This window comes from Pyrus communis, chromosome 14 (genome assembly GCF_963583255.1).
Source record: "Pyrus communis chromosome 14, drPyrComm1.1, whole genome shotgun sequence".
Classification (NCBI taxonomy): Eukaryota; Viridiplantae; Streptophyta; class Magnoliopsida; order Rosales; family Rosaceae; genus Pyrus; species Pyrus communis.
Window position 1 is genome coordinate 2,581,082 of NC_084816.1, and position 22,149 is coordinate 2,603,230.

At 38.6% G+C, this 22,149-nt stretch overlaps 2 protein-coding genes across 2 annotated transcripts; one reads left to right on the forward strand and one right to left on the reverse strand.

Annotated features, from left to right (window-relative positions):
* Positions 1-582: 582 nt before the first annotated feature.
* Positions 583-1,819, forward strand: LOC137714846 (transcription factor MYB80-like). The gene is made up of 3 exons (XM_068453974.1): positions 583-715; positions 799-928; positions 1,093-1,819. The coding sequence occupies exons 1-3, from the start codon at positions 583-585 to the stop codon at positions 1,817-1,819; spliced, it is 990 nt and encodes a 329-aa protein (XP_068310075.1).
* Positions 1,820-2,894: 1,075 nt separating this feature from the next.
* Positions 2,895-21,485, reverse strand: LOC137715161 (proteasome activator subunit 4-like). The gene is made up of 35 exons (XM_068454397.1): positions 21,137-21,485; positions 20,775-20,877; positions 20,565-20,677; positions 19,968-20,090; positions 19,508-19,609; positions 19,258-19,423; positions 18,879-18,995; positions 18,710-18,777; positions 18,492-18,593; positions 18,188-18,404; positions 12,691-12,924; positions 12,478-12,605; positions 12,274-12,391; positions 11,964-12,182; positions 11,732-11,887; positions 11,548-11,624; positions 11,229-11,437; positions 10,803-11,019; positions 10,627-10,706; positions 10,429-10,546; positions 10,173-10,343; positions 8,841-9,009; positions 8,727-8,770; positions 8,580-8,622; positions 8,340-8,485; positions 8,008-8,102; positions 6,998-7,893; positions 6,131-6,412; positions 5,945-6,040; positions 5,005-5,183; positions 4,575-4,656; positions 4,168-4,292; positions 3,576-3,668; positions 3,114-3,267; positions 2,895-3,023 (listed from the first exon to the last, which is right to left on the reverse strand). The coding sequence occupies exons 1-35, from the start codon at positions 21,295-21,297 to the stop codon at positions 2,982-2,984; spliced, it is 5,445 nt and encodes a 1,814-aa protein (XP_068310498.1). The 5' UTR covers positions 21,298-21,485; the 3' UTR covers positions 2,895-2,981.
* Positions 21,486-22,149: the final 664 nt, after the last annotated feature.

Here is a 22,149-nt window from a genome sequence, read left to right on the forward strand (position 1 = left end):
AGAAATCATTGATGAAGCACCATGCATGCGTGCTTGCAGTCAACGAGAGAGAGAGAAAGAGAGAGAGAGAGAGAGAGAGGATTGACCGGGTGTCTTGTGGGTGATCTACCGGCCAAAGTCTCACACGCTCAATGGCGTTGAATTTTTTAATGAAATCATGCGCCTTTGATGGGATTTTTTCCAGTAACCCTAATAGGCCATGGCCATACACTTGAACCTTTCATTCATTATATATAAAGAATATTAGAGAATAGGTAAACCTGTAAGAAGTAGACTCTCTCACAAATATTAGAAATTTAGAAGAAAAAAAATAAAACTCCCCAAGAAAATGTTTTCATTTCTTTGTTTTTAGCAAACAAAATCAAGGAAAAAAGTTTTAGCTCTCTCTTAATTACCTTAGTTTACTTCCACTGCTCTCCAACTCCTCAAACCCTTCTCTTGATTTTCTTTTCTTTTCTTTTCTGAAAATTGTCGGCATTTTCTTTTCAGAAAATCTCCCGCACGAAGAATATTATTACTGGCGTTTTTTTAAGTTAAGGAGTGAGAGTTTTTACAAAAGTAGACAGATAGAGCGAGAGAGAGATGGGTCGGATTCCATGCTGCGAGAAGGACAACGTGAAAAGGGGGCAGTGGACTCCTGAAGAAGATAACAAGCTCTCTTCCTACATTGCCCAACATGGCACTCGTAATTGGCGCCTCATCCCCAAGAACGCTGGTAATTACAACTGCAAATCTCTCTCTCTCTCTCTCTCTCTCTCCTTCTCTCCCTCCTAAAACGTTCTTCATTTGGTTTACAAGGTTTACAAAGATGTGGGAAGAGCTGCAGGCTACGTTGGACGAACTACCTTCGCCCGGACCTTAAGCACGGCCAATTCTCCGACGCGGAAGAGCAAACAATTGTCAAGTACCACTCCGTTGTTGGCAATCGGTAATACATTAATCTTTTTCTATTATATGATCCAAAAAGAAATTGTTATTAGTACTCTAAAATATACTCATCTTGCATTCCTTGTTTATTCTTTTCACTATAATTAGATATGTGCAAGATAAATTTTTTTTTAATGCCTATAACAGCTCTCATAAATGTCACAGATGGTCGTTGATTGCAGCGCAACTGCCTGGCCGCACCGACAACGACGTGAAAAATCACTGGAACACCAAGCTGAAGAAGAAGCTATCGGGCATGGGGATCGACCCCGTCACACACAAACCCTTTTCGCACCTCATGGCCGAGATTGCAACCACACTAGCACCGCCGCAGGTGACTCACCTCGCAGAAGCAGCCCTCGGCTGCTTTAAGGACGAAATGCTCCACCTCCTCATGAAGAAGCGCATCGATTTCCACCAACATACCAATCCAACGCCGGGAAACAGCACGGCCACGTACATTAACGGCAAGCAGGAAGAAAAAGACGACACCGTCAAAAAGATCAAGATTGGTTTATCTAGGGCAATGCAAGAACAACCGGACATGTTAACCTCAAACAAATCTTGGATGGACACTATTGGAGCAACATCTGCGAACTTCACAGGGAACTGCAGTGATTTCCCCTTGCCCATGTCTGGATTTCAGTACGGCCATTCCACGTTTGGGAACGAAGGCGATGGATCGCCATGGAGCCAGAGTCTGTGTACCGGAAGTACGTGCACGGGGGTGGCGGACCAGCAGGGCCAGTTGCCTGACAAACTGGAGGTGGAAGAAAACGGAGAGGAGTCCGAGGGTAGAAAGGAGCTGAGAAACGGATCATCCAACATATTCAACTCGGATAGTCTCTTGTGGGATTTACCATCTGATGATCTAATGAATCAGATGGTTTAATACATAAGTTATACAAGTGTGTGAGGGAAATTTAAAAGATAGGTTCAAATAAATTTAAAATTTCCTGTGGCAGTGACAAACAACGATAATGTAAATAAGGTCATTATATAAAGTATGGTAAAAGATCATATTGTTAAAAGAAAATTATAATTTACTGTGAGTTGCATGGTGGATCATGCGAAATATGAAGATGAAGAAGATGAATCATGCGAAACAAGTGCTTTTAAGGACCCTTAATTCTCCTCACACCCTCCTTTTCGTTTCTACGACGGCCTCATTTTCGACCTCCAGCTTCTCCAAACCTGGCTGCATCTCCCCCAAAACCCTTGTACACAACGCGAATTGGGGATGTTTTTCATGGTTTTTAATCTTAATTTATGATGTCAGATTTGGTGAACAACCTTCTTGGCGGCAAATGTTAGCATGATTGGGTTTCGTGTCGGGTTCCACTCTGCTTATCTTGTCGCCGATAAGGTCAGTGTTACAATCAAGTACGACGACAACGATGAGCAGTAAATGCGGTAGCCACAGGCTGGAGGCGAACCAGAGACACCACTGGTGAGTTCTCAGTAGGGGTAAGAAGATCACTCTTCGCCTTAAGGAAGAACAGCTTGAGTACCTTGAGGAGCAGCGTCTCATGGATTTGATTAACAAGCACTCTGAGTTCATCAGTCAATCTCACTCTTGATTTGAGAAGACGAGCGCTGAGAAGGAAGGGGCGGTTTATGACGTCGACGAAAAGAAGGAAAAAGAAGAAAGAAGATCAAAGGCGATAGGTTAATTCTTAAAAAATGTTGTCTAACTTCACCAATCATTTTCCTTCAACGGAACAGATGGCGCGGTTGATTGCCTGGTCGCACCGGCAATGACGGGAAACATCATCAAGCTGAAGAAGCCATCGGACGAAAACGAAGAGGAGTCCGAGGGTGGAAATCAACTGGTCGGATTTACAATCTGATGATCTAATTATTTGGATGGTCTCTAGGGAAGAGACTAAAATAAATTTCGTTGGCAGTGATTAACAATGATAATGCAAGGCTTATTAATATAAAATTATGGTAAAAAAAAATTATAAAAAAAAAAAATTACAGTTTATTGCTAGCTTTCAACCAATTTGTTGTACAACTATGTCGTTTCTCTTTCCTACAAATTACTTGGTGAATCATGCGAAATACGACGATGAAGACGACGTATCAGCCAGAACCTGCATATATCAATTGAAGAAGAAAGTTAGAGAACCAGAACTAAGGAATAAATATTTGACTGTAAGGTTTAGTTTGGCCAGCACACGCACCTCAAGTTGCTCTTCGGTAAAGGAATCTTTCTGAATATTCCATGTATCAGCATGGGTACGTCGAAACTCTGCAACTGCTTTTGTAACCGTAGATTTCACCGGCGATGGCTCTCCACTAAAACGAGCAAGTAAAGTAACGTGCTCGGGCAACCAACTGAGAAAACAATGGAAAATGGAAATGCAATGAGATAGACATTCAAACATTCATATCCCGGGATAATTAAGATGAAAGAAGTTATGGAATAAACGGGTGAGCAAATGGAGTGTTAACTTCCTCAACTACAACAGGCCACTGAATAAATTTGAGCTTGTCATACTTGAGAAGAAAGAAAGGGGTCGGTGTTCTTAAATTCTTTTGAGCTTCTCGTACTTAACGCTGCTAAAACCCAAACTATAAGTGCGATTGTTTGAGTAACCGTGAATAAATTACAAGATCAGTTGCCTGTATTGGATATGACGTACCTGGGCATATCATACGGGGCTGACAACACGGAAGCTACCAAAGCAAGTACAGCACCGTGAATAGAAGCTATGGACTGGCTTGAGCTCAAAGTTCTGCATTCATAAACAATGAAAGTATATGAGTTTAGGATTAAATTATTGAAATCATATAGGAGATGCTTAGTTGCTGTTGTAGACACAAATACACATAAAACTGCCTCATGTATGTATGACAGCATGCATTATGCACGTTTATGAATGAATACATGTAGTATTGTATACTAAAAATATGATGTTAACATTGGACTTCAAAAGAGCTTCTAACATGCTATTTGCACTTCAAAAGTAGCTTCTTAGACTCCTCCTGTAATAAGTGTCTGCAGGAATGTGGGAAGCTACTTTGCAGTGCAAACAACATTTCCTTGTCTAAATCATTTTCTACCCATAAAGACGTTGAGTTTCCATAAAAACAACAAAAACTTGATGTGAGACCAGCAAATTCTAAGAATGAACAAGTGAATGTGGAACATGGATAAACGATACAGTATATGAATCCTTTTAAAGAAAGGGCATTGTATAACTAAAAAGAAGTCCTTAAAAGCAAGGGGAATACCTCCGCTTTCTCTTCCTCTGAAGAATAGTAGCTTCGGTATAAGCTTTATCGCGGAAGTCTTTGGCAAGATCTTCATCCCCACCCTTCATTAGGCCCGCCAAAACTGCAGCAGCATGCTCTCTTACCTGAGACATAAATTATAAGTTAAAAATACAAAATCTACCCAATGTCGAAATAATCTAATACCTAAAAGAGTCGGAGACTCGAAAAAATCAGTGCATCAACGTTTAATGACCATCCTTAAGAAACACCTAAATTCAGTTTTCCTCTGCTTTCCAGGTCAGAAGCTTTAAAGTATGTGAGTGTATAGATCTACGTTCTATATATAAATAAAAATGTTCAAATGAAAGGAAACATTAAGTCATCAAATAATGAAAAATGTTTATTATCTTGAACTAGAAACTTGCCTCAACTTGGTTGTCTAAAAGTAGATTTTCAACGGTTCTCCAAATTTGCTGCTTCTCCGCATTTGAGAAAACGAAATTGTGCCTGTTGTTTGAGAAAATACAAATAATAATAAACTTTCTTAGTCTACATGCTAGAATCAACACCATATGTTATATCTTATCAAGAAAACTGAAAACTTCAAGGTACAAACAAAAGGATGGCTCAAAACCCTTTATCTTTTAGTAAACACTGACCAGAATACTTCAATAAAAGCCAATTATGAAAATCCGATGCTCTTTTATGGTGAACACACAATATGTGTGAACATCAAATACGTATTTAGTTTGTCTTTGGAATTCCTAACAAAATCATATAGGCATAGGACAAGGGATACAGACTGAAACCAGAGGCTCGTAACAGAATAAAAAAGATGCAAAATATGTATCATACCTATACATAAAAGTTCGCAGATATGTAAGAGTTGCAGATCTAATTCGCCAGTTAGAGTCATTGGCAGAAGAAAGGATCACAGATACAGCCTCCTGGAGATGAGGTCCACAGAAAATTCTCCACTTCAGCAATTCAAAAGCTGCTTTTGCTAAGGTTGACAGATCTTTACTTGAAGTTTCCTTTGGGAAAAGAAAAACACCAAAATCATTACTCAGATACAAAGATAATTTCTAGCGCCATTACATTACGATAGAACCATCTGGTAGATTGTCACAAATTACAATATCAAACCCATCCAAGTAAATGAAATGTACAGTAAGAGAATCATAGTGGCTATCCAGGGATGTATTAACAGAGCCAGGGTACTGATATGAAAAGTAGAACCAACAATAGATCATGTTAGATGAGCTAATTAACGGATAGCTCTGCTCAAAACATCAATTTCTAAATTCCACATTAAAAAAATACTACAACTGGTTCTATGAAACTTAAAGTGAACTTACGCTGCTAAGCAGCCAATCTCTTTAACTAAGATATTTTATTGTTGTCATTACCAATTTGCTTAACTTCAGAGAGCTGATTGTTTGTAATTGCAGATTAATTTAAGGGCACAACATTAGGGCCAATTTTGAGGAAAACTTTATGTACTGGTGTTCTATGTAAACCACTGCCTTGTACTGGACACAGACATTTCCTCTTGTATTCTTTTTTTTCTTTCAACAAAGTTCTTTCATCTTATCCCAAACCCCCGATTCTGAAGGAAAAGATTCCATAATGCCACATGTAAATGATGATAAACTATCCCCTATTAGTCACTCAAAATTAACCCAAGTACTCATGCACAAAGAAGAGTAAAAGTACAGTGAACTTCATAATGATAATTGACCTCAAAAGCAAACTAGTAAACACCACCAAAAGCGACAACTTCAATTTCACGTACCTGTAAGGATATTACAGGAGAAAGAAGTCCCACAATAACATCTAGAAGATATGAAATTCGCCCAGACTTCAAAGATGAGATGATAAAATGGAAAAGCTTCACAAAATATGACAATGTACAAATCGATCAGTCCAAAACTTTATAAGAATAAAAAAATACTACTAAGAAAATGTAAACAAATAGTACCGTCTCCATCCACTTGATATCATCCTGTGAATCACTATTTGAATTCCCATTCTCAGAACTAGTATTTGTTACGGTCTCCAAACTGTCAGACTGGGAAGTATTCTGAATATTCATCAGCACTTCAGAAGCTCTCTCTTTCAGAAACTGAACCCAACTTTTCCCATCAAATTTGTAGGCAACATCTCTTTTTTCCCCCTCATGTGAATGCTCATGATTAAATGACTCATAAAGCTGGATGTTAGAGCACAATACTGAAAGAGTAACACCTAAAGCTTCTCTTACCTGTCCCACAGAAAAGATTCGTCAAAACTTATATTTAAAATGAATGACAAGGTTTGAAATCCCAATGAAAATGCATAACAGGGATAGAGGAAGACAATAAAGGTTGTTTCTTTCTTTCAAATAATGATGTTAAATTACGAGATAAAAAACAAAAGAAATTAGGACAACAACGACACACACGGGAGATCTTTTTGCAATAGTTTAGGTCAATGAGTAACATGGTATTTAATAACCTCCTACAGAGATCACTAATCCTCATCACAATGTCAGAATCTCTTCCACTCATGTATCTAATTGGACAAGACGAGAGTATGATTCATTTATAAACAGAAGTCACGGGATATTGCCATTCTAAAACGAATGATTGATTAAAAGTAAAAAATTGTTAATCAATCTTTCAAAGTATCACAATCCTCTGATTTTTTTTTTTTTTTTATAATGAGAAAATATCTGATGACAACCTAGCCAATAATTTCTTATGAGAAAAGTACTGTTTAGTGCTCTGCTAATATCTATTTTATCCTGTTGATTATTCTTGAGCAAAATCAAATGGTAAAAGGCATGTACAGAGCGAAAAAGGCTTACCTGGGCAGATGAATGGCACATGCTACCAAGCAGCTCCTCCAGAAGTCTATAATGGAGCTGTACTTCAGTGAATGGCATTGTCTGTGGAGATAATTCTATAAGTGCAGCCGAAAGAAAAGCATAGCGCTTGGCAACTACAGTAGTGGTTACAGTTCCAGTTAAAGGTGTGGCCAAACAATCCAGTACTGGTTGCCTCAAAACAGGAACTCTCGTTCCCTGCTTCCCTTTCCCAGTAACAGCGTAACGTATACAGGCTGCCCACTCAGGTATTGACTCTACTGATTGTGATAAGATAATATTCTGCAACTGGGCCAAAATCCAAGTGTCCCATGCCACTAAAATACCGTCAACATCAGAATGCAATATTCCAGCCAATGCTTCAGCAGCAACACACTGCTTAGACCTCTCCTTGGCATTTACAAACTCCTCTAATGAGCTTTTCAGTGCCAATAGAACAGGCATGCCACATTCCTGTATTAGCCGCTTGAAAATTCTCGCAAAGTTTGAGTAAAATGTGTCACTTCGTAATAAAGAGATCCAAGTAGGAGTGCGTGGCCATGAAGCAGTGAAATCAAAATAAAATCGGGTGATTGATTTGTCTGCTAGGCTCTGAAAGGATCCATGATTTCCTCTAGAAGATGCGCTTTCAGCATCAGTAACAATATGAACATGAGAAAGACTGTTCAAGGTCTCATTGAAAAAACCATCTTCCTGAAATATTTGCGTTAATTCTCCTTCAAGGGATGACTTTCTACTTCCTTGCAAATTCCCAGAGGGAAGAGTCTGTTCCCCAGCAGACAGTTTATAAGGTGATTCTTTTAACAGTGTATTTAAAGCTGAAATTGCAAGTATCCTTGTCTGAGGAAGCTGACTTTTTAAATTCTTTAAGAAGTGACCTGGAAAGACAAAAACAAGCAATTTAGAATTTCACTAAAAAGGTAACCTGACAAACAAGATTAGTACAAAAAAGAAAAGGGTCGGCCCATGAGTCAACAAAATCATGAACCCGCCTGCAGTTTCACTCAAAATTTTTGAGGAGGAAGTTGGATCATTCCTAGATGACATAGCCAACAAGAGTAGAACCCTATTAGCCATCAGATTGTACCTGAAAAAATACAAAGAAAAAGATTTTAACAATTAACGTTATGGATTTCAATGCCTACGCATTTAAAGCTTCTAGATATGTAGTTCGCTTCAAAAAGAAATCTTCAGGAAACACCAACCAGTCAAGTATAGTTTCTCAGTTTTAGTGTTCAAGGGACGCACCAGAAAGTTCAAAGATTAAGGTGAAAATCAAAAATGTTTTTCAAACCTAAAAGGTACAAAATATTTAGTTATTTACCTCCAATGCAAGCCAGTAGATTCAAAACTCATAGAAGTGATCTGAGAAACCAAATCTGCAAAATCTGGTGCTTCTGTAGTATTGCCTGATGCCCTGAAAATGCTTCTAGATACTCCAGCAAAGTGGATGTTGTATTTGACAAAAAGCTGCTAGCAAAAAAATTATTTTGTTTATGACAAGCACAAAGATTATTTCGGACAACATGAAAATCACATGACTTCGCTTTATCTCAACTTTTACCTCATTGATTGCTTTCTGGGTTTTCAGTGATTCATGATGAGAGCTTCAAGAGGGAGAAATATCAGAAATAAGTCTGTAACTTCAAGATTAGCAATGCCAAACCAAACTCACAACAGATATTGCTACATGTCTGAAAATTAGCATTACCTTGAAAGAATTCCAAGAATACAAGAAGAGAACGCCTTTGGGTCCTGGAATGACAAACATATCAGAAAATCTCATTTGCAAAATCAGTTGGAGCAATTTGTGTTGAATGACTACCATTGTCAAATGCTTGAGAACTGTCTGTGTGGCAAGGACTGCACATGAACCTAGCACCGCATATTCTGGTGACTTGGGATTCCGTAAATTCTCTGTTAGAGAAAGGACGCACTTTGAAATCATAGTTGGCCATCTCTTTATCATCTTTAAAAGAGATTTTCCAGCAAGTCTTGGACACCATGTAAAAAATTTAAATAAGATATGGTGACACAGAACTGTAACATTGGAAACGACTAAGAATCATTGAAAAAATATCAGTGCCATAAAGAATCAAGGAACAAGAGGTAATATTTACTAGTTTGAATAAGTGGTAAAACTAAAACAAGATAACAATGAAGCAAAAGCAAAGGGAATACTTATCTCCACTTGCAAAGAAACCAAAGACAAAAGTTGACTAGTTGGGAAAACAACGTACTAGTAGAAGACATAGAAATATGGGAAACAAGATCAAAAAAAAAAAAAAAAAAAAAAAAAAAAAAATCTACGGTAGTCTACCACCAAAACTTCTTAAAACAAGAGAGCACCAATCAAAGTGCCTCTTTCTCATTCAATGTTTTAAAAGACGCACCCCGAGGCAAGCCTAGACGGCTTTGGAGGCGGGGCAAGAGTGATAACGCCTCTGCCCAGTGGGAGTGGGCGAAAACTCGCCTAGGTGACTGAGGCATGCCTAAAGGCGGTTGGCGGGCATTCCCAGATCCATCCGCAACCCAAAATCGAAGTCAAATGCTCTGTTTTCTGGCTCTGCATCTGGGTTTAGGGTTGCAGAGTGTGCAGCGTCTTCACGAGGAAGACGACCACAAAGAAGAGGGATTTTTTTTTTTTTTTCTTTGAAGACTTGGTCCAAAACGACGTCGTTTTGGCCAAGTCTTTAATTTTTTTTAAATGACTTGGCCCAAAACAACATCGTTTTGGCCAAGTCTTTTTATTTTATTTTTAAAACCCCAAGAGTCCCTTTTTCCTCTGTTTTTCTCAGCAGTCCCCTATTATTTAAGGTCCCGTAAGGCTTCGCCTCACGCCTAGGCCGGGCTATCCCTCGGACACCTCGCCCACACCTCATGCTTTTAATACATTGTTCTCATTAGAGTGTCTTCTGACACATCATTCAGGTGCCGTGGGTTGTGCACAGTGTCAACTTGTGATCACATCAATTTCATTCTATTTTTGGACTTGTTGCTTGTAAAGTAAATGCTGATTCGATATCAGATACAGATGCAGACATAGTAGGCTCCATTTTGTTAAACTATATACGGATAACCTGATGTGCATTTTGAGTGAACAATATATTTGCTACTGCTTCATTATAAAGTAAGGTCATGAAGATTAGAGACTCACAAACGAACAGTTGCATAGCTATGCAATGAGAGATTTAGAAGATTATCCACCAAAAGATTCACATGGTCTGGTGGACTGAAATTCCCATTAGTACGATATATATGATAAGATGATTGTGATGATCTCCAAGTACTGTGCATGAATGCCTTGTCAATGAGTGCCCACCGCGGCCTGGCACAGAATAACATTATCAGGGTTCAAATTCTAGGATAGATATGATTATTCAATGTGACAGAAAGGAGATTCATTTTCTAACCTTCTCTTCCCCTTAGACTGAGCTGAAACTATAAAGTTTACTGAAGGTTCTACAATGGCAGCAGATTCTAGTTTCCATGCCTGCCTGTGATTTGACCACTCATCATATTCCGAACTTCCTGCATATAAGGTAAAGAAATTGATGATGAGAAGGAGCATAGGGGGTCAGGATGAGTAGTCTAGAGTCAATGTCCATTACCATAGTTTCCTAAAGCATCCATAATACGAATAATGAGTATCAACAGAATGCTATCATCTGATTTTTTCTCCAGTATGTATCTGCACAATGCACAAAGAGAAAAAAGGATTGAGGTAAATCAATCTGCACAGAAGAAATGGCAAACATCCACAAGAACATTCCAATGTAGACATTACTTGCAGGCTGCATGTATAATGTCAGCAGCTTTTTCCCGCAATTTAGTGGTACCAACAGTTGAACCTGTTGCTCCAGCTATTAGAAAAGCAGCATGATTTGGATGTTCAACAGTCACATTCTTTGAGGACGGGGTGAAGTCAGGCAAGCAAGACAAAACACCTTGCAATGAAGAATCTATACGCAGAAGAGTCACTTTCAAGTGATCTTTCTCATCTCCTGGGTTCAAAATGGCATGTATATTAGACAATATAACTTCACTTCCACACATGAAAAGGCACTCGCATACAAGTATATGCGCATGTCATACATGGTTGCATATCAGTTTGATTACTACATTATTTGATACACTGGATCTCGCTCCTGATAACAATATCTCCCTTCACCACTATATCTTCCCAGGGAATAATACCATAAAAACAAATTACCTGGATCAGAGTGGAGTTTAGTTTCACATATTCTCGAAAGATCATCCAAAGCCATCCGAAAATGAAAGTCCAAGAGTTCATTTGCAAATTCAACTTCTTCGACACTTGGGATATGCCACTTGGGGGCCGCCAATGGTTTATCATTTGAGTAATCTTTGGTGCTGATCCATTCCTCTAATGCAGCAGCATTTGGATGATGCAAAACACACCTAGAAAAAGAAAAGAAAAAAAAATTATTTTGTTCCCTTGGCAGACAGATTTAAAATGTATATTGTATATTCACAGAAAAATATGTAGCTAGTAAGAAAAGTTAATATACTTGTACTGATCAATAGGATAATAAAGAACCAGGCTTCCAAGGAGAGATCGAAGAAGATGATCACCAGCTCCATTGACCTGTCAAAAAAATCATTCAGATCGTCAGAGAGCATCACATTTTGAGACAAATGTAAAGGAGGAAACTGCTGATCATGAGGGAACAATAGCCATCATAGTTACAAGACCTTCCAAGATGGTGACTCAAAAGCAGAAAGTATAGCCTCTTTGAAGTGATCCTTGTAGCGCAGAAGTGCAGGACCTCCATAACTTATGGCAACTGATACTACTTTTAATTGATAGTCAATTGCTGTTTCAAGAGCTGGAGAAATTGTTGGCTTAACCTGGAATGAAAATAATTTAAGTTCATAATAAAACCCTAGAAGCATATAGCTTAAACCATTCACAACAAAAAAGTACCTTAGTTGACACTGAAGTGTCACATATTCCTCTACCTCCAAATCCTGTAGCCGGTGTTCCTTCCAAAGAAGAAATAACAGACAATAAAACTGGCTTGACAAGTTGAGTAACCGCTTCTTCTGGGTTGGAATGAACGCATGCACAACAAAGCAGTCCAACCTCTGAAATTGCCCCAGGAAGAATATTTGTCTTCACAAACTTGGAGATCTTCTTCAAAGCCTGCCAGTGATTTGAGGAAGAGTTTACAATTATGTCGTGATGAAAAGTTTAACCATTAAAACACATTGATTATTATGTCAAAACTACAAACCTGATTATAGAGAGGTTGTGAAAGTCTCCCGAGCAAGATTTCAAGCATGCAATAGTAGTAAGGACCATCCTCAACTAGAAAGGTTCCTGACGCTGCTGATGAATGTAGGCCTTCATTCCTGCAGCAGCAGTAACCAATTACTGACTATAAATAAGTAATAAACTACACAAGTGAAGCAACAGAGAACTGAATGTCATTACTTACGTAACACTGCTTGGTTCCAGGTGTAAGAGTAAGGAAAATAGACGACACAAGAACTCATCTAACCATTCAGAAAACCGAATCATTGGCATGACTGATAGTTCATCAATATTATCATCCAATGAAGACATCTGTGAACATAAGTGATTTAGTAAGATTGTATAAGCATAACCTACAGGTATATTGTCAATGTTAGTTAAGGGGTTGTGTGCTTACATTGGAAAATATAGAGCCAATTAATTGCATTGTTGCTAAGGTTTTAGGAGGATCATTGGCATCCATACCAAGTAATGCGTTGGATAGTGAAACCATCAAAAGCTCAATGAACTCATCACCATTACCAGGATCAACTAATTTTACTGCAGAATCTGATAGGGATGTGAGGAACAATGAACGCCCAACAAATGCTACCGACGTTACTGCAATCTGCAACTGGTGGGTGGCAGTCATCTGACTAGACAAAAAAGTTGGTAAAGGAGAAGTTAATTCAATGAAAGAACACCACTTACAGGAGCACACATATCCTATTATCCTATAAAGTGCATGCACTTATAGAAAATAACACTAAGTTTTGTAAGGCTCTATGTTGAGTTGAAGCCTTCATAAAGGACAATCAAAAAAACATTTTCTAGAAATAGTTTTCCTAACATTCACCATATAGAAACAGAAAACTTCCTCTGTAAGTTTTCTGATTGTATTGAATGAATAATCAGTTACACAGATGTGAATATATATAGCCTTAGCTGCCTTAGTCTAATTACAAGAATACCCTCAACTATCTTAACTAATTACAGTAACTAACATAACTGATTACATTTAGCTTTATCATACTACTTGACAGTAACTACAGTAGATGACTTGTCATTTGCCCTATTACACCCCCTCAAGCTAAAAGAGGAATCAGTGAGGATTCCAATTGGAAGCTTGGAACAGAGAAAAGAGAACCTGTTCTTGGACAAAGATTTGGTGTGAAGATCAGCCAATTGGTCTTCACTACAAACATATTGAACTTTGATGAGATTTGCAAGAACCAACTCCCGGATATAGTGATAGTCAATCTCAACATGCTTGGTTCGAGCATGAAAAATAGGATTAGAGGCTAAAGAGATTGCAGAAATATTATCACACCATAGGGTAGGTAGAGTAGGAAGAGGGAAATGAAGATCTTTGAGAATTTTGCAAACCCAAGTGAGTTCTGCTGCAGTATGAGCTAAAGAACGATATTCAGCTTCTGTAGAGGAACGAGCAACAGTGCTTTGTTTCTTTGCACTCCAGCTGATGAGATTAGGGCCAAGAAAAACACAATATCCACTGGTAGACCGCCTGTCAAAAGTGCAGCCAGCCCAATCAGCATCAGAGTAAGCTGAAAGGGCGAGGGTACCTTTAGTAAACCATAACCCATGAGACAGAGAACCTTTAAGAAATCTGAGAACCCTTTTTGCTGCTTGAAGGTGTTGTTCTCGTGGAGCATGCATAAACTGACAGATCTGATTAACAGCAAATGCAAGATCCGGGCGAGTCCAAGTGAGATATTGTAGTCCACCAACTATGGAACGATATTCAGTGGGATTGGATAAGAGAGGCCCACTGTGGTCCAGCTTTTGAGACCCAAGAGGAGTGCAACAAGGTTTGGCACCTTCCATATTTGTTTTCTTGAGGAGGTCAAGTAAGTACTTAGTTTGATGAAGAAAGAGGCCATTGGAAGACCTGTGAACTTCCAATCCCAAGAAATAGTGTAAAGGGCCAAGATCTTTCACTGGAAACAAATTACTAAGTTGCTGGATAAAATGTTGACAGAGTTGAGAATCAGGGCCAGTGACTAGGATATCATCCACATAAACAAGAACAATGACTTGGGGAGGACCAGGAAGGACAAACAAGGAAGCATCAGATTGGGATTGGTGAAACCCAAGAGTATGAAGGGCGTGAAACAACTTATCAAACCAAGCTCGAGGAGCTTGTTTAAGACCATATAAGGATTTCTTCAGCTTGCAAACAAAATGGGATGAATTGGAATCAATAAAACCTAGGGGCTGTTGCATGTAAACATCCTCCTTTAAGTCACCATGAAGAAAGGCATTGCTAATGTCTAACTGATTCAAGAACCAATTAAATTGGACAGCAAGTGCAAGAAGAATTCGAATGGTAACTGGTTTGGCAACAGGACTGAAGGTTTCTTGAAAATCAACCCCTTCTTGCTGATGAAATCCTTTTGCCACCAAGCGGGCTTTGTGTTTGTCAAGAGTGCCATCAGGATTTTTCTTAACCCGGAAAACCCATTTACAACCAACTACATTTTGAGAAGGATGAGGAGGAACAAGAGACCATGTTCCTGTGGAGATTAAAGCATTATATTCAGCTTGCATGGCAGCTCTCCAGTGAGCATGCTTTGATGCTTGCAGATAGGTACTAGGAACAAGGTCAAGATCAACAGGGAGTGGATGTTTGGTTGCTGAATAAGCCCGAGACATGTTTATTCCAGCCTTAGATCTTGTAATCATAGGATGTGTATTCACAGAAAGTGGTGGATGACTTGTCTGAAGAGGCACAAGAGAGGAATTACTGAGAGAGACAGAACTGGATGAACTAGAAGGATCCACTGACTGAGTGCATGAAGGAACTGCAGGGGGAGGTGGAGGTGGAGGGGCAGAAGGACATGATGAGTCTGAAGAGGTACTAGGTGTAGGAGAACTTGAGACATAGTGGCGGAAGTGAAGATCCAAGGATGGAGAATAGGCTGAAGAAGAAGTCTCTGAAGTTGAACTGTTACTCAGCAGGGACTTGAATGGATAAGAGTGTTCATCAAACACAACATGTCGAGAGATGTAGATCCTGTTGGTCACGGGATCAAGACACCTATAGCCTTTATGTTGGAGACTATACCCCAAAAACACACAACTTTTGCTTTTAGCATCCAGTTTGCTAGGAATGTAAGGCTTAAGCCAAGGATAACATTGACAGCCAAAAACTTTCAGTTTAAAGTAATCTGGATGTTGCTTGAAGAGAAGTTCCCAAGGAGACTGTGTAAGACCAGAAATAGGAAGTCTATTAATAAGATAGATGGCAGTGGAGAAGGCTTCAACCCAAAACACTTGAGGAACATGAGAGGCAACAAGTAATGTTCGAGCTGTCTCAACAAGATGGCGATGCTTCCTCTCTGCACAACCATTTTGTTCAGGAGTATGTGGACAACTAAATTGATGTAAGATGCCATGTGTTCGAAGAAAAGAAGCAAGGGAGTGACTGGTGAATTCACCCCCTGAATCTGAGCGCAGAATCTTGATTTTATTGCCACTGAAATTTTCTACATAGCTTTTGAAAGTAACAAATGTAGAAAATACATCAGATTTGGACTTCAATGGAAAAAACCAACTATATTTGCTAAAGTCATCAACAAGAAGTAGGTAACACTTGAAACCACTATTAGATGTAACAGAGGCAGGGCCCCATAGATCACAATGCAGAAGTTGGAGACTTTGAGTTGTTGATGAAGAAGCCACTCCAAAAGGAAGCTTGTGGTTCTTGGCAAGGGCACAGTCTGAGCAGAAAAAATCAACACTCTTCTTGCCTTGTAGGGCAAGATTATTAGTAGATATAACCCTTCGAAAAATGGAGGAGGAAGGATGGCCAAGGCGCTTGTGCCATAGTGTGACAGGTGCTTTGATGCTGAGAAGAGCTGAGGGAGATGAATGAAGACTGGTGGAACCTTGGAGAGGATAGAAACCATCCCTAACAGGGCCGTGCAAAAGCATCTTCCCCGAAATGCGATCCTTGACAGTGGATCCATAAGGGTCAAGAGTCAATGAACAGTTATTATCCTTAAGAAACTGATATGCAGATAGGAGATTGTGTTTCATAAAAGGAACATGCAAAACATTGCTCAGTTTAAAGGAATTATGGGGAGTGTGCAGAGATGATGAACCAATGTGATGAATAGACAATCCGTTACCATCGCCAATGTAGACTTTGTCCTCTCCAGTGTAGGGAGTAGGAGAAGAAATATTGGCTACATCATTGGTGATGTGGGAAGTGGCACCAGAGTCAATTAACCAAGGCTGAGATGGTTTGACTGAATTGTGCGCACACATAGCAGCAAGTTTGGCTGGAGGGATTCGACCACAGATGTCCGGATTCATACGATCAAAACAGTCCAGTGCCTCATGACTTGTAGAACCACAGATCTGACACGGAACTTTGAAGGTGGAAGAACCTTGAAAGTGGCGAGATCCTTGATAATTGCGATTGCCACGATTTGGAGAAAAAGTACCACGAGAATTGTGAAAATTGCGACTGTTGCGATTAGAAGAGAAGGAACCTCGAGATGGCTTACCACGGTTGGAGTTAAACCTAGAAGCAGAGTGAAGAGGTTGATGTTGAGCAGCAAAGGCAGATGGAGTAGGAAGCAGGGGAGGTTGAGAGTGGACAGAAAAAGCTTGAAACGGCTCAGTAGCAGAAGAAGGAATAATAGGCCGACGACGAGCCATAGATAACTCTTTAGTGAGTAAAAGACCATGGAGCTCATCAAGGGAGGTAGAAGATAACCGCAACATAATGGAATCAATAAAGGATTCGAAATCATCAGGCAATCCATGAAGTGTAGCAGCAATTAGGTCACGATCGGACACTGAGGCACCAGCAGCTTGCAAGGAATCAGCAATTTCCTTGATTTGTTGCAGATAATCAGAGATGGATTGAGAGCCTTTCTGAATTGACTGGAGCCGCGATCGCAATTGGTGAATATGAGCCTCCGAAACACCACCAAAGCGCTGTTCAAGCTTTACCCAGAGCTCACGAGAAGAAGAAACACCAACTGTGAACGGAATGATTTCTTCGGAGAGGGTAGAATTAAGCCAAATCAAAAGATTTTGATCCTTTTCATACCAATCCTCAAACGCAGGGTTCATCGAGCGATCTGGCAGGAAGGGCGAAGGACAGATCTCAGTGCCATCAATGATACCAAGAAGTTTGTAGCGGCGGAAAATGGGAGCAAACAGTGCTCGCCATGGCAGATAGTTAGATCGTTTCAGCTTGATCGGCACCATACTGCCAATGTTGTGAATCGTAAGAGAGGTATACGAGTTCAAAGGACTGGGATTAGAGGAAGAATTAGGGTTTTGGATCGAAGGAGAGATGATCGGAGAAGACGATCCAGTGGGTGGTGAGTCAAATTGAGCAGCCATATCTTGAAGAGATCAAGATTCAAGAGAGAGCGAAGACAAAAAAGCAAAGAATCAGAGAGAAACGATCAAGAAACGATCGATTTGTCGAGCGGAAGAGAAGATCAGTGCTGGGAAGCAGAATGGCGTGATACCATATAGAAACAGAAAACTTCCTCTGTAAGTTTTCTGATTGTATTGAATGAATAATCAGTTACACAGATGTGAAAATATATAGCCTTAGCTGCCTTAGTCTAATTACAAGAATACCCTCAACTATCTTAACTAATTACAGTAACTAACATAACTGATTACATTTAGCTTTATCATACTACTTGACAGTAACTACAGTAGATGACTTGTCATTTGCCCTATTACACCACACAGAAGAAAATAAATTCCAAAGAAAATTCTTTCCAATAAACTTTTCCAGCAGAAATATTCCCTAAAATTCTATTCTCCATCTGAAGTCTGAACCAACAGAATCTACGGTAAGCCACATATTGTCTGTATTCAGTAGTTCTAGAATAAAGACCAAAAAAATCAATATGACTGACCGTCTCCAAGGCCATTTGGAAGCGAGATGCGACAAAAGGAAGGACGAGAGTAGGCTCCACATAAGACAAAATTGAAGTTGCAGCAGCAACTGTTTCAGAAAGATGTTCATTCTTGCTATATTGACCACGATCAATTAACTTGAGCACCACCTTGACAAAGAACTTCCTTTCTGATCTTCCTAGGTACTGTTCATCCCGTCTATCTTTATCAATGTTCCTGTAATAAGAGTAATTTAGTGGAAAGAAGACAAAATAGGCCCAAGCATATAAAGAAAATATCCATATCATGTAGACAGATTCTTACAGTTGTTCACGCTGTAAGCGTTTCTGGAATGTAATTACCAAATAGAGCAAAAAACGTTCTAATGCATAAGTCCAGCGACCACCATTAGAAGGATGGTAATACCTACAAAAATGAACACTGGTAAAAACTCGATAATAGATCCCCAGAACAAGCGACATGCTGTTAAACAATATAACAGAGAAAAAGAGAATTAAAATTGAGTATTTGAGTATACAAACTGTTCTAAGAGGTTGACCAATTTTTCAAAATGCTGCTGTGCTGAGCTACCAGGCCTTAGCAAATTGACCTGCAATTTCAGTCATAATATATCTCATTCTACTATCAAGGAAGCTTATATAGGGACAAATTCATTTAATGCAAAATGTTGTGTATGGCATATAAACTCACAATGGACTTTGCGATGGCCCTTGCTGGGGTAACTGTTTTATTGGAGAACAAGAATCTTGTGTTTCTTGGAACATCCACAGAGAATGGATATGATCCACCTCCATTTGCCACAGGAACCTTAAAATAAAAGATAAAACATTTAAACTTATAATATATTCAATACACTTTTTAACAAGTTTATTATCTTTACAAGCCAAGTCACAGTATAATTATCAATAATAGTATAGCAGAGATCAGTACAGATTTGATTGTACTTTGATTATGACAAGCTTTGGAAAGTAGCAAATTATGTTCAGCGGCATGATTCAAACATCAAGGAAAATGCAAGTAACCTAACTCAATACAAATTCAAGCTTCCTTGAAGGGCTTATTCACTCACCTCAAACATATTTAAGTATCTGGTGAAAAGTGTGGGCAAGTAACATTCCCAATCAATCAACTTGTAGTTCTTTACAACACGAGCTATAACAGCTGCCCATTGACTGTTCCAAAATTGGCAATTCGGTATCGAGTCCCAAAGGCGGAAAAACTCTTTAATCCAATCGCTGCAATACCAAGAATACAAGGTGACTTGCCACAACAAATCATTTTGAAAACCATAAAGAACATGAGATATATGTGCTCCTTACTGCGAGAAGAAGTCCTGGTTGTCCAAGTTTGTAGGAAGAAACAATCTAACAAACCCAGATCCCTCAAAGGATGAATTATGCCAGGGATTTTCCAATAAAGATCTGCACAATTTGTTTCATTAAACAAATAGAAACAACAATGAGGGAGTGAGTGGAACAATTAAGAGTTCAACTGTAATCACCTGTCTTGTAGTCTATTAAACGTGAATGTGCAGGCATGTGTGTATCTATCTATGTAAATGAAAACATAACAAAAATTTAAAAAAACAAAAACTGAAAAAAAAATTGATGCAAAAGTGACTTGGACCATGTGGAACAGTATTTTAATCCTTTTGACCTGATGAAATATCAATAGTGTGTCAAACATCCTAGAGTTGGATGGAGGCTAAAACCCAGAAATGGCATCATGCATCCCAGTCCAACTAACAAATTCAAGGCAAAAGGGCCACAAAGTACTTACCTAAACTCAGACCATATCTCAAAGGCAGATCCTGGTGGGAAGAACTTCCGGCAGGACCGAACAAGAGAAGTAGTAGCCTCAAAATGCCGTTGTCTCAATCTCCAGCCTTCTGGACCTGTATTCCTGTAACATGTATCAATATATGAAGTTCCTCAAAAGTTATCTATGCATAAAATGCTATACCAATTTAATTGAGGAGTTGGTTGCATCACATAAAGGTAGTAATCAAGCGAATTATTTCAAAAGAGACAATAACAAGAACTATACAGCATTATTAAAGCCAGATGTCAGGTTATACACTGCATACAATTAAGCACTTGAAGTTTGATTGGTTATCATCTTCCTTCATCCTTCCTTGAAGCCATTGGCTTCAGTATTTAAGAACACCTTTTTTTTCAAAACCACAGTTTGATTGCATTCACAATGAATCATGAACGTATGTACATAAATTTGTCCTGTTTAGAAAATAGACGGTCTTATCTTAATATTTTCTACTGGCATCTATAATAAAATCCTTATGAATTAAGAACAAGCAATAAATTAATAAAACTATGTATGAAAAGGGCAGTATATTTGAAGGTGAATGTATAAGCTCACCTAGTGAAATGTGTATGGATCAATGTATCGTACAAAGGCCGCCATTTTAATTTCAAAGACAACTTCTTTCGATGCTTATTGAGTAGTTTGACTAGGATGTTTCCCCATCTAACCTAATCAATACAAATAGAACCCACATTTAAGAATAATGACAACAAGCATGTCAACGAATAATGAATTTAAGTAAATATCAGCTATACAAAGTATTACCTGGGCATAAAGCTTATTTTGCGATACATAAAACAATTCCAATCCAAATTCAACAAGGGCAGTTACATCTTCCAAGGATACTTCACTTTTCGCCTTGACGAAACTGCATAACAAATTATACATCCAACTTGGCAACTTCAATATGATTTAAGTACAGTAACACTAACACATTCATTGCTTACAAAGCTCGAGTATATTATTGAAATGATGAACATAAGTAATTCGGATTTTCAAATTATACAAAAAACCAATTTAAATAAGCAGAATTTAAAGCAAACCCAACAGAAAAACAAGAAAATAGTTCCGAAAAACCATAAATTTAACGAAAATATACAGAAAGAGAGTAAATTGAGTGAACTCACAGGTCGATAACAGAAACCCATTTGAGAGTAGCATAGACGGATTCAGGGTCGTCGGGTTTGTACGAGTTCTTGACGGAGGAGACAACCCAGGAGAAGGACTCCTTCTCTTTCTTCGACTCCTCGGCCACCGGTGGCGGCAGCCATGCATTGTAGAGATGCATACTTTTGCAGGATTTGCTCTGCGATTGGTGATCCGAATGAGAAAGGGAAATGAATTTGGGAGAGCAAAAGCTGTTAAGAGTGTGTAGGGATTTATAGTGAGAGCATTTGAAGACTTTGGGTTTTCAGCCTTTCTTTCTGAACAAGAAAGTTGGGAAATTGAGAGAGAGCTGAGGGAGACGGATTGGGATTTTCTTTCTGCCCTGTGGGAAGACTGGCTACCGGGGAGGGGTGTTTTTGTTCACTTTTTCATTGACTTTGTGCTTGGTAATTCATGTTCATTTTTTAACCCTCAAAATGAATAAATTAAATTAAAACAACAGTACGAAAAATGTATTAAAATGCTTTGTTCGATAAACACATAAATATTTTAATTTAACTTTTGAAAAGAGATTTATGTGTTCTAAAAAGAGAACCTAAATCTTAAATGGAATATTACAATGAAATATTTTCCATTAAAAGTTATTAAATTACTTAACATTCCAACTATAAATACAGTATAGAATATTGATTTTTTTTTAAATAATTCTATTTGTGATATTATATTACTCAATTTTCAACTTAATATAGTATAGTACAGAATATTGAATTTGACTCTGAGACACTCTATGACCCAATTTTGGTCATTGGGAATATTGAAAGGGCTTTTTTTTTTTTTTTTTTTGTCAAAAAGTTTAGAAGGAAAAGAGATTTCTTTATTATAGGACCATAGCATACCATATCTCTTTGAAAACTTTAGATCTTAGCTCATTTTTTTTTTGGTTTTTTACGGATCACTCAACGGATTACCAATAACGAAACTCGAACTTAGATTTTGATCTAACGAAAATAACGATCCAGTCGAGCCTTCCAAA